The 13,652-nt window shown below is 48.0% G+C and overlaps 1 protein-coding gene across 1 annotated transcript in view; it reads left to right on the forward strand.

Annotated features, from left to right (window-relative positions):
- Nucleotides 1–13,652, forward strand: part of LOC130375451 (zinc finger protein 385D-like) — a 36,606-nt gene that overhangs the window by 14,842 nt on the left and 8,112 nt on the right. Inside the window, exons 4-5 of the mRNA XM_056582378.1 lie at nt 2,439–2,744; nt 11,272–11,483. Coding sequence (XP_056438353.1) covers nt 2,439–2,744; nt 11,272–11,483 — 518 coding nt within the window. The remainder of the gene's footprint in view (nt 1–2,438; nt 2,745–11,271; nt 11,484–13,652) is intronic.

Below are 13,652 nucleotides of genomic sequence, written 5' to 3' on the forward strand. Positions count from 1 at the left end.
ATCCCCGGGTCCATTCCCTGGACGTTTAGCAGGAAGGTGGTGGATATTGGGAGAGGAGATGGCCGTCCTACAATCCCTTCGGGTCTGGCAGGGGAGGGGATGTTATGCTGCGTAACCCTGTAGAGGAGGAGGAGGAGGAGGATGATGATAGAGGGATTGATGAACCTCTGGGTAGTACTGCATAGGAGACGGGTGATACATCTGCCTGTTCAGGTTGAATCGTTGCTGATGGTGGAGTCCCATCATTGTCTGGAATGACGTCTGGATCAGGGAGGAAAAATCCTTGGTGACCTCCTTTGTCAGGTCTGCCTTCATCTGCGCCAGGTGCTTGAGAAAATCCTTGTGGTTCAGGGGCTTGGGGCTGGAGGAATTTTTGTTTGCTTGTGTTTTTTGGGATGACACGCTATCATTCCTGCTGCGCTTGGAGTGCTGCACAGGCTTAGAAGTGGGCTTTCGTTCGACACTGAACGTTGTCTTCTTTCCTGCAGCTGCAGCGGTTTGTTTTTTGTTTGATGTTTTCTCATCTTTAGAGCGCTTCACACCACAAATGTGTATCAGCTTGCAGTTCTCGTTGAGACACATTTTTGTGGCGAGACCATTCAGGCAGAGTGAAGCATGGAAATAACGGCACTTATCTCCTTTCTTGCAGCCCCGTTTGCCTTCGGGACCGTTCCTCATGTGTTTCTTGCACCACGTGGGATGGTAGTTAGCACATGGACCGCCTGTTAGTCCTGTTATTCCATGGGGGCATTCATGTTTCAGGAGCAGGGGGCAGACTGGCTTGGAGCGATCGTACTCGGAGTCCTGGAGGAGCTTCTTGTCGCTGGGATCGCTATCAGATGCCAGACGCTCGCTGAGAGGGGCAGTTGTTTTGAGCTTGTCGTTATCAGCAGGTTCCAATTCGACAGGGGGAGCTACTTGTGAATCTGGAGCCGGGTTCTTCCTAGCAGGGAGGCAAATGCTGCAGAGAAAAACTATGCCAGTTTCGTCTATCAAGGTGTCTGCATAACACCTTAGATGTCCGGGTCTACAGCACATGAGGCACACTACCTCGCTGGTGGTGTTCTCAGAGCTGTAGGGGGAGTAGTCCTGGCTGCATTTGAGGCAGGTGATGGTACGTGCATCTTGGATGAATTGCATGATTGCTGTAGCAAATGCAGGTTTCGTGGTGCCTTTGAAGGTAGATAGTTGCGCTCCAAGGGTTGGGAAATCCACTTGGCCGTTGATAGAAGGAGCTTAAACGCAGCCTTCATATGCTTCAGGAGGATGGTACTTGTGCTACCAAATAGGTCAACATTCCGCTGGAATGGCTTGTCGTGTTGGTAGGCGTCGAAGAGGGTCATTGTCTCAGTGTCTCCAGCCAGGGATTTGAGCTTCCCGATGAGCAGTTCATCTTTCGAGAAGTCAGCGGCCGATGAAGGCATAACCAGGAAGTGGGCCATTATAATTCAGCATAAACATAGACAGTCTGAGTCACACACCTTCCACTGTCCGCCTGTATACACACAAAACGAACATAGGCGTGATGTGCCTATGTTCGTTTTTTTTCTCCATGCATGTAGGAGTAAATTTCATATGATAGAAGCAAAGCCGTGATGAAGCGGCTGCAGTTCGGTCTATTTGCCAAAGACAGCACAAGATATATATTATTAGAAACACACACACACACAATGAAGGAGAGACTATTTTCAAGTCGTAGTCACTAAACAAGGCAGCTCTTCAGATTACGAGAGAAAGAGAGAGAGAGAGAGAGAGAGAGAGAGAGAGAGAGAGCGAGAGAGAGAGAGAGAGAGAGAGAGACATCAGTACAATAATAAAATAATGGATTGAATTCATATAGCGCTTTTCTAGACACTCAAAGACGCTTTACAGTGAAGGGGGGACCTAACCACCACCAATGGTAGTGGTTGATATTATTGCGCAGTGAACATCTAAATCTGAGTATTTTGCTCCAGCTGGCCAACCCAATAGATAAAGAGTTCAGATTTATTGACCGTTTTTAAAGCAGTTCTATATAATACAGAGGTTGATGGGGCTCATAATTGCCTTTTGGCAGAGACTCTTTATCTTCCTCTCTCTCTTATTTGTCCAGTGAAGCCTCACCCTTACGCTTGCTCGCTCTCTATTCATTTCCTCTCCATTCCCTCTCTTTCTTCTATCTTTTCTGTCTATCTTGCTTTCCCCTTTCTCTCTGATTCTCTCTCTTGCTCGCTTCCTCTCTCTTCTTCTCTGGTAACAACACTGGACAAACGTTTGTCTCTCTACTTATACCTCCCACCACTTTCATTCGGAGCCGGTATTTCTTGAGCCCAGACACAAACAAACACGAGCACAGACGGCGCACAAACAATCAACAGCACACTCACACTCAAGCACCACTTTACTCCGTCCTCCCTTCACCAACTTTTCTCTTGATGTCTATTATCTCGTGCCTTTAGATTGGGCTGCTACCCCTTCCACCCGGGAGGAGGTGGATTCTCTGGGTAGCACCGGCGTGGCCACCCTGAAGGGGGAGGGGCCTGACCCCTCCACCACCTTCCCTTGCCCATCGGGGCCACCAGCACCACTCGGAGATGGAAAAGGCCAGACGGCGGTGGGGGAGGTGGGGATGGAGATTGTGGAGGAGATGATGGCAGCGGGGGAGGAGACAGAGAGTGAGGATGACAAAGCCATTCGTCTGCTCTATTGCTCCCTCTGCAAGGTGGCCGTAAACTCCGCCTCCCAGCTCCAGGCCCATAACAGCGGTAAGGAAGAACTCTGTCTGTTCAGCGTGTGGTCAAGTGTAGTGAGCTGTAGCGTAGTTTAGTGTAGTTTAGATTAGTCTAATAGGATGGTGTTATTAAAGATCCCATATCATGCTTTTTTAGGGTTAATATTTGCTTTTGGAGGGATTGTTAGACTAGGTTTATATTCCTGTATGTTAGAAATACCCCTTATTATTCTCACACTGTTGATTTCCGCAAAACCAATTTCACTGTCTTTCAAAAGCGTTCTGTTTTGTGTCATATCGCCTTAAGGCCCCCCTCCCGAGTAGCCCACTCTGCTGTGATTTGTCTAACGCTTTGCGATGGTGTCTGCAAATTCACACCCCTAAGAAGTTGTAAACATTGTTGATACCTGGGAGGTGAGATTTCTGCTCTACAGCAGCGCCCACTGCACAGTCTGACGTCACACTGTTACGGAAGTAAAGTGTGAGCGCACAAGCTGTTTCACGCCCTTATTGGGCGCAAATACTCCCCCTGGCTCGGACTTAAGGCCCCGTTTACACGAGGACGCTTGCGGGTAAAAACAACCAAATATTTTATCGGAAGTGCCTTTCGTTTAGACGTTGACAGCGTTTTTGGGGCATGAAAACGCATAAATCTGAAACCACCCTCCAGAGTGGAAAAGTTGAATACGCTCCGCCGTAGCTTTTCCGTCTACACTGCCAAGACGCAAAACACTGCTCAGATCTGCTCACGTCGCGTACGCGTTTACGTCACATACATGTGCCAGTACAAGGAAATAAACAAACATGTCCGATTATTTCCATGCGTCGGACCTTCAAGCTGCTCTGGCAGCTCTAACAAGCGTACAGGAGTCTTTACACGAAATGTACAGGATATGTACAGATATAATTAATGCACAGAGAAGGATCTTTTTGTTTTTTGCGGCACGGATAAGAGAAGAAGGAAGATTCTACGCATGCGCTCAGACATGGCGGTGTTGTGTGATAGTGAATCACAGCACCACCTAGCCGCCTGACATGCATACCCAGTCAAATTCCACACACTTTTGCGTCACCGTATGCACGCAGATTTCCTCCCGAATACGCTTGTCTAAACGCAGAATAAAAAGTGAATATGCGACGCCACTTTTGCGTCTTCTGTTCAGACCGTCATCGTGTAAACGTAGCCTTAAATTTCTCTAGCTTAGCAGACATCTGCCACTTCTTCCAATATTAGACCTTTTTATAACACAGCAGAGGAGGCTGAATAGACGGTGATAGCAATGGGGATGTCATCAAGAGTACATTAATTCGCATTTTGTTTCACACATGTTCAAATTATTAAACTAAAAATGAGTTTGCTTCTGGGCTGAAGTCGCCACCATAGTTTTCCGTATTAAGCAGAAAAGCTTTCTGCACTTTCTGCAAGATGATCGGATGTGGGAAAGTGAGGAAAAATACAAACAAAACCAAAGTTGTTCATTTTATGTTGCACTGCCCTTGAAATTCCTTACCATCCATCTACAAGCTTTTTAGAATGTTTCATAATATTAACGGTTATTTTGGTGTTTTACAGATAGCAAAGGCAAATACGGTTTTATTGTGTATGAGCTAATTTTACAAACAAATTTATATTTACCAACGTATCATTGAACTCTTTCCATGGGCCGTTACTCAGTCCAGCCATCACGGTGTACCGTATCGGGTGTTTAATAGAATCCACAACAAGCACTGTACAGGCTTTTCTAACAATAATAATAACGATAATGTTAATTTATGTTGAGGTTCAGTAAAATATAATAGTAATGATAAAAAAATCCTGTGTTTTAAAGCGTTGCCCACAACAGGATAATAAATAAGCATTGTGTTGCTGCTCAAGCAGCTGATAATTATCTCTTAGTTTGGTGTCAATGCACAAATGCAGATTGTACACAATAATTTAAATCAGAAATATCTCACCTGCATTTCAAAAACATGGGCATTTACATTTATTTTTTTGTGTTTATTTCCATAGACTGAACTAGGAATAAAAACCTCTACATGGGTCTGGGATTATTCAAGTAGCTTTTAATTTTTTGCACAAAGATTAAAGCCAGGCAATTTATCTCAGTGCATTTTTGGTCATATTCTGACAAAAGCTTTCCACAAGGCTCGGAAGACTCATTGCTAAAGCCAGCAAGCTAGTCAAATTTTTTGGAGGAGTGGCTTTGAGGGAGGCCAGGATTTTTTGGTGGGATAGATTTTAAACTTTCACCACATTGTCAACTCTACGGTATGCAATGTATAGAATTGATGGATGTCCATGGATGGATAGAATTTAACGGCTAATCTTTTAAAAAAAGTGTAGATGTACATTAAAAAGATAAGCCGTTAAATAGTGTTCCACTACTACTACCACCACTGAGAAACTCAATCTCAAGCATTGCATCCATATTGCACTTTTTATATAAAATAACTATAAGTTACTGTTACGGCCACCCTTACAACACGGCTCGCGATCCGGCGGCCCGCAACGTATTAAGAATACATAGACCAAAGTTCCCGTTCACAATGATGGTGACGTTTATTTCACAGAACTTCCAACAAAAGGACACTCATTAAAGAAACAAAAGGTTGGACGAAGCCTGGGCCAGCCACGCAATGGGCCGTCGAAGCCAGCACTTCCTCCCTACAGTTCCCATCCTCCGCTATATAAAACAAATGCGAAAAACGATAGCAGTACTCCAAGCAGGATTCAAAGGCAGCTCGGGTCAACGTGAAGACGCCAGAATGAGACGCCCGTCGGGAGCGCAGGCCACGCCTTAAGTAGCCGTAGCTCCACCCCCAGGAATCGGGAACACCTGCGAGGACAGAAGAGAATAGAGCAGGTGGACCAAGAAGAAAAAGGGGAGGCGCGTAACACCTCCACCCTAAGTTAGTGTTTTCCTCTAGTTAGATTTTTTTTTCCCAAAAACAAAAAACAGAAAACAAGGAAAACACAACAATCTCAGACACTGATTTACAAGCGCGACAACGCATCCGCTACCACGTTATCCTTGCCTCGAATATGCCTAATAACTACGTTGAAGGCCTGTAGGAAAATGCTCCAACGCATCAGCCTTTGATTGGTGTTACGCATCGATTTCAGGTACACCAGGGGATTATGATCGGTGTAGATGGCAACAGGAACGCTTGCCGACCCGACATAAACCTCAAAGTGATCTAAGGCAAGCACAATAGCGAGGGCTTCTTTCTCGATCGTCGAGTAAACACGCTGGTGCCGGTTAAACTTTCTGGAAAAGTAAGACACAGGATGTTCCACTCCATCAGCCCCATCCTGGAGCAGGACAGCACCTGCTCCTACGTCGCACGCATCAATAGCTAACTTGAAAGGCTGCTCGAAGTTCGGCGCAGCAAGTACCGGGGCGTTCGACAGAAGGTCTTTAATCTGTTCAAATGCGTACTGGCAACCCTCGGACCAGACAAACCGGACCTTCGGGCTTATTAGGTCGGTCAATGGCGCCGCAACCGCGGAAAAGTTCTTACAGAACCCCCTGTAATAACCCGCCATCCCCAGAAAACAACGCAGGTCTCGCCTAGACGCAGGAGCAGGGAAATCATGAATTGCCTCCACTTTCGCTTGAACCGTTCGCACTTCACCACGGCCCACCACCTTCCCCAAGTAAACAACAGTTGCCTGACCGAACTCACACTTCGCCAGATTCAACGTTAGATTCGCTTTGCTCAACCGGTCAAACACCTCACTTAACTGCTCCATGTGGCCCTGCCAGGTATCAGAATGAACCACCACATCATCCAAATAGGCTTCGCACCCAGGTACACCCGACAAGACCGTGTTCTCTAACCTTTGGAACGTAGCGGGCGCATTACGCATCCCGAAAGCCATCACCTTGTACTGCAAGAAATCATCAGGCGTTACGAAGGCTGAGATTTCCTTCGCACGTTCCGTTAACGGGACCTGCCAATACCCCTTTAGCAGATCGAGTTTCGTCACGTACGACGCGCTGCCAACACGATCTACACAATCCTCCACTCTAGGCAAAGGGTAACTGTCCGGCTTTGTCACATTGTTCACTTTTCGGAAGTCAGTACAGAAACGATCTGACTTATCTGACTTGTCAACTAAGAGACAGGGCGAACTCCACGAGCTCAAACTGGGCTCAGCAATCCCGTGCTCCAGCATGTACCCAACTTCCTTCTTAAGACGGCGCCGCTTGTCCGGGTTCACCCGGTAGGCATGCTGCTTGATCGGTGGAGAACCGCCTACATCAATATCATGCTGCAGAACTGAGGTACAGGAAGGAACGTCAGAAAACAACTCAGAGCGTGAAAAGATCAAAACTGCAACGTCAGCGCGTTGAAGGTCAGGTAGGTGAGCCAAATGAGCGTCGAGCTCAGTCAACATTTCAGAGTTCTTTAACCTCCCCTGCACTAGTGCTTTGGACGGAACCTCCACATCATCCTCCCCCGTCTCCAGCGCAATCCCGACCCCGACACTTCCAGCGCTGCACACCGCCAAAGTACAGGCGGAGCCGGGTTTAGCGACACCGTCGGCCACCTCCTCCACCGGGGGTTCAGCTGGACGTTGGCCGCCCAGACCAGGATCCGCGTCACGACCCTGATATGGTTTCAGCATATTGATGTGACGCAGCCTCTTCTTGCGGCTACGTTCCGGAGTAGCAATCAGATAGTCGAAGTCACCCACTTTCTTTTCCACACGATAGGGGCCACTGAATCGAGCTTGCAAACAGGACCCAGGGATCGGCAGCAGAACTAGTACTTTATCCCCTGCAGCAAAATTCCTGCTCCTTGCCTTTCTATCATACCACCCCTTCATTCTCTTTTGAGCAGCACCGAGGTTCTCCCTTGCCAGCTCACCAGCCCGGCGCAGTTTGTAGCGGAAATCGCACACAAAATCTAACAGATTCTGAGGTTCAGAACCACCCACCCACTTCTCTTTCAGCAGCTTCAATGGGCCTCGCACAGAGTGAGCAAAAACCAACTCGGAGGGACTAAACCCTACCGACTCTTGAACCACCTCTCTGACGGCAAATAGCAGAAGGGGAACTCCCTCATCCCAGTCTTTGTTAAACTCCAAACAGTATGCTCGCAACATCGACTTCAGTGTCTGGTGGAAGCGCTCCAGTGCCCCCTGCGACTCAGGGTGATACGCACTCGAGTGGACATGACTCACTGCCAGTTGCTTCAGCACCTGAGCAAACATGCGCGACATGAAGTTTGACCCCTGATCCGTTTGAATGACTTTTGGCAACCCAAACACAGAAAAAAACTTAATCAATGCTTTCACCACCACCGGAGCTGTTATTTTACGCAGTGGGATAGCCTCAGGAAACCGCGTTGAGGCACACATGATCGTGAGCAAAAATTGGTTACCCGACTTGCTACGTGGCAAAGGGCCGACACAATCAACGATAACCCGCTCGAAAGGTTCACCTACTGCCGGAATTGGATACAACGGCGCCGGTGGGATCGTTTGATTCGGCTTACCAATCACCTGGCAAACATGACACGACTTGCAAAACTGCACTACGTCCCTCTTCAACCCATGCCAGAAAAAATGCCGCAGTACCCGATCATACGTTTTGTTTACCCCCAAATGACCGGCTAACTGATGGTCATGTGCCAAACTCAAAATATCCGAGCGATACTTAGGAGGAACCACAACCTGGGTTACCACACCAAAATCCTCACCCGCTAGTGCATACGACGGAGTCCATTTACGCATGAGTACCCCATTTCTAATGAAGAACCCGCAGGCAACAGACCCAATCTCTTGCTCTGAAACAGCGCTTTCAAAAATAAGTGACACAGCAGGGTCGGCCCCCTGCTCAGACACGAGCGAACCACGCCCTTCGAACACTTCAGCAAAGCTTACCTCCCCAACCTCTCCAGACGACGACTGGCCAGAGATAGGTGTAGCAGTCAAATCCAAAAAACTGCCAGAGAGACCAACTTCATCGTCCGAGGGCCGGTGTTTTGCCATCGCACGGGTTACAGCACACGCAGAGAAAACTCCAGGATACTTCTGAGCCAACCTATCGTTACTCTCCGTAACCATAGGAACCACCGTCACTTCAGGTTTTACCAACACCCTGCCCCCAGCTAGATCATTTCCCAACAGAAAGGACACTCCTTCAATCGGGAAACAGGGACGAACACCGACAACCACCGGACCGGTCACCAAATCTGACTCGAGGTAGACTGTATGCAACGGTGACCCCATGCACTGCATCCCAAAACCACGGACAATTACACTTGAATCCACACCGGACGCACTAGAAAGGGGCAGAATATCACTCAGGATAAACGACTGGGACGCTGCTGTATCCCTCAGAATAGTCACCGGCACTTTACTCCCCCCCTGAGTTAAAGACACTTCCCCCCTCATCAAGAATGGTGCATATACGTCCAGCTCTGAATCCCGACACTCAGGAGTCACCTCCGGCTTAGGTCTAACCGATCGTACACAAACCACCGTTTTCGTAGGTTGCCTATCCCCCTGCAGAGCATAACAACTAGCGATCAGGTGCCCAGGCTTCTTACAATAGTAGCACACCGGACGCTCCCTTGTGCCCTTATCTTCCCTAACGGGCTTCTCCTCACCGACCGAAGCGCCGTGTCTACCCGCCTGGACAGAAACCCCGTGATCGCTTTTAGCATGCCGCTCTTGCGGCACAGTTCTTTCAAACACAAGCTTATGTGTAAGTGCGTACTCGTCAGCAAGGACCGCAGCGTCGGACAGCGAAACAGCTTTATTCTCATTAAGATAGGTGGTAATTCTCTCAGGCAAGCAGTTCTTAAACTCTTCCACCAGCACCAAAGCTCTGAGATCACCCAAAGTCTGCACCCCTTGTGACAAACACCACCGATCAAAAAAAACCTCCTTCTCCCGAGCAAATTCCACATAAGCTTGCGTCTCCAGCCTCCTATGCCGACGGAACCTTTGGCGATATGCCTCCGGCACAAGCTCATATGCCTTCAGAGCGGCAGCTTTTACCAAGTAGAAGTCCAGACTGCTTTCAGAGGACAACGCCGCGTAAACCTCCTGCGCTTTCCCAGTCAACACACACTGCAGCAACACCGTCCACAAATCACTAGGCCACTTCATCGTGGTTGCAATACGCTCAAAAAGAATAAAAAACGTATCCACGTCTTTCTCAGAGAATACCGGCAGCAGGCGAATGTGTCTAGTCACATCAAAAGCAGCGCTTTCCCAGTGTGTACGCCCACCTGTTGAGAGAGATGGCACAGCCACGCCAATCTCCAGCTCAAGTTCCTTCAACCGCACCACACGCTTCGTCTCCTCCTCAAGCTTCTTCACCTCGAAATGGCAGGTCATCTCCTTCTCCTTTAAAGAAATCTCCTTCTCTCTCAAAGAGGAGGAAATCTCCGCCTCTCTCAACGAGGAGGAAATCTCCCTCTCCTTCAATTCCAGCCTACGCAACTCCAGCTCAAGCTCCTTCATTCTTATCTGCTCGTTGAACCCCGCCTCATCAGGTTCACGAGGGGAAATAGCGCCCTGCGCTGCCAATACACCCTGTTCAACCAAAACAGACAAAAGTCGTTCCTTAATTACCGGCTTCCTGCCGTACTTACTCACATCGACACTGTATCTCCCCGCAATGAGCTTTAGGTGTTCTACCGTGCACCCATCCAGTTTCTCAATGGTTGGGTCATCCACGAAACCCTCCAGATCGAACTCCATCTCGACTAAATCAAACCACAGTTGACGAGGGAGACGCGAAAAAAAAAAAAAATAGAACCCTACCAACAACGCAAGTGCGATAAACAATAACAATCTTGTATGGACGAGCCCCCAAATATGTTACGGCCACCCTTACAACACGGCTCGCGATCCGGCGGCCCGCAACGTATTAAGAATACATAGACCAAGGTTCCCGTTCACAATGATGGTGACGTTTATTTCACAGAACTTCCAACAAAAGGACACTCATTAAAGAAACAAAAGGTTGGACGAAGCCTGGGCCAGCCACGCAATGGGCCGTCGAAGCCAGCACTTCCTCCCTACAGTTCCCATCCTCCGCTATATAAAACAAATGCGAAAAACGATAGCAGTACTCCAAGCAGGATTCAAAGGCAGCTCGGGTCAACGTGAAGACGCCAGAATGAGACGCCCGTCGGGAGCGCAGGCCACGCCTTAAGTAGCCGTAGCTCCACCCCCAGGAATCGGGAACACCTGCGAGGACAGAAGAGAATAGAGCAGGTGGACCAAGAAGAAAAAGGGGAGGCGCGTAACAGTTACTATAGATGCAACTTGACCATGGTCCTTTCTCTCTCTCAAACAAAGGCAATCAAATGTGTTTTTATCGGGCAACGCCCTTCTCTCGATCGCCGTGTTCTGAAGCTGTCCTTCGTCGATGCGAGTGAGAATCGTGGCTGTTGCTGTTGTTGTTGGTGAGTGTCAGAGTTGATGTGGCTCCCCCTTTATGTGTATTGAGATGTCTGCTTGGTGAATGGTGGCACAGCGCCCACGCCTGAAAGAAGAGGGCCAACTATAGTTGAAGAACTCTCTCTCTCTCTAGGTACTAAACACAGCACCATGCTGGAGGCAAGGCGAGGGGGCGGAGCCATCAAGTCATTCCCCAGATCAGGGGTCAAGGCCAAGTATGCGGCTGCTGCGACTGCTGCAGGCCCCACTGTGGCAGCCTTGGATGCATCCACGGGACTGCAGAACATGACGTTCCATTGCCAGATCTGCGACGTGCACGTCAACTCCGAGACGCAGCTCAAACAGGTGTGTGGTTGGAAAAAATATCAGTTGGAGATAAATCGAACAAAAACAAAACAGTTTATTTCTGCTGCCATCACATCACTGTAACAACCTCAAAGGGTTTCACAGGCTCTGGCTTTGCCAACAAACTTACCTTAGAGCTCATTGATAGGGTGTGAAAATGTGCAAACTACTGCAAATAAAGTATGCCCTCATTTCAGGATAACACTGCATACTGGTCTTATTACGATTGGGGCAACTGATATCAAAGGCCACACCTACCTTGTGAAAACAGAATACATATTTTTGCAATTTTTGCACAGAAAGATCCTTCTGGGCTAAAAACCTTATTTTTTTTATCTTGTCTCGATGAGGGAATTTCTCAGGCCAATGAAAATGTAATTTTTAAAAACCTAGACCAAGATGTATTTACTTGCTTTCATAGAATAAACGAAAGATGCATACATTTTAGACATCTTGTTCCATCACCAATAAACTGTTCCAATCCTAACCACCTGTTGCTGCAGGTGTTGCGGCCATTTCAGCACACACAAGTTAGGTTAGATAGGATCTTTAATAATCCCTCGGGAAAGTTTCCTCAGGAAATTGCACTTCCAGCAGCAGCCAACACCATGTTACAAAATAAAATAAGAGTAAAAAACTATAAATGTGCAAAAGTACAAAATGCTCAATGCTAAATCGAAAATGCTAAAAATGTAAATGCAATATACAAGAATATATTGTGGTAACCCGGTTCTATCAGCCCGCCTCCGATCAATGAACAAGAGTCTCTGATGCTCAAACTGCCAACAAGGCACGTTTATTAAGTCCAAAAAACAGAAAGAAGGGGAATCACCCGTCAATGCAAACTCTAGACCGGGTCCTGGGGCCAGGACCCGGGGTTGAGTGGGACCGTGCCAATGCGACCCTTAGCGCCCTCTGGGGGAAAAGGGTGGTAGACTGCTAGTATTACCTGCCCCCTGGGCTTCCAGGGCCGCCGTGTCGGGGCCGGGTTGCCACAATATACAATAGTATTCATAGTATACAAGCCAATATTTACATGCAGGAGTGCTTAAACCGTGCAAAAACACAGTGCACGAATACTGTATCAAACAGCCAAGTTGTGTTTGATATAGTGTAATGTTATGTAGTGGGTGGTGGGTCAGGCCTGGTGCTCCACCCTAACCTCTATCCTCCAAAGTTGAATGGCAATGGGGGACAAAGGAGTTTTTCAGTCTTTTGGTGTTTCAATTGTGGAGGAGCACCCTATCGCTGAACGAGCTCCTCTGATTGCTGATAACAGTGTGCCGAGGATGGCCGACATTGTCCAGAATAGCCAGCAGTTTGTTGATTGTTCTCCTTTCTGCCACTGTCACCAGAGAGTCCAGCTTCTTGCCGACCACAGAGCCGGCCTGCCTGATCAGCTTGTCCAGCCTTGATGAGTCCTTTTTAGATATGCTGCCCCCCTAGCACACCACCGCGTAGACAGAACATTTGCGACCACAGACTGGTAGAACATCCACAGGAGTTTCCTGCAGATGTTGAATAATCAAAGCCTCCTCAGGAAGTATAGCCTGCTTAGGCTTTCCGGTACAGATGGTCTGTATTACTTGCCCAGCTCAGCTTGTTGTCAAGCCACAGTCCAAGGTTCTTTTAGGAGACAACATTCTCAACTACAGCCCCCTCAATCTGAACTGGTCTACGACGTAGTCTGAACTTCCCATAGTCTATGCCCACCTCTTTGGTTTTTCGAGGTGTTGAGCTGCAGGTGGTTTGTGTAGCACCAGATGACAAAGTCCCTCACAAGGCTTCTGTACTCCTCCTCACTATCACCCCTTATGCATCCCACAATGGCCGTGTCATCAGCAAACTTCTGAATGTGACACAGCTCAGAGTCCTAACAGAAGTCAGAGGTGTAAAGCGAGAAGAGTAGAGCGGCAAGTACAGTCCCTTGTAGTGCTCCTGTGCTAGTGGGTTGGCATGTTGCACCCGCCTGAGCCTTACAGGCCATCTATTTACAGTGTACCTGTGTGATCACAACAATAAACTTAATCTGCTCTCAGGGTGGTTTAACAGCGTAAATATTTGAGCCAGGTGGTCATGAATATTCATCAGTTGATCTGGACCGGAACCTGTGAACGGTTCTCTATTGATGTCCATCTGTATGCACCTGTCAATTCGAACTCGCTGATT

Source organism: Gadus chalcogrammus, chromosome 22, assembly GCF_026213295.1.
Source record: "Gadus chalcogrammus isolate NIFS_2021 chromosome 22, NIFS_Gcha_1.0, whole genome shotgun sequence".
Taxonomy (NCBI): domain Eukaryota; kingdom Metazoa; phylum Chordata; class Actinopteri; order Gadiformes; family Gadidae; genus Gadus; species Gadus chalcogrammus.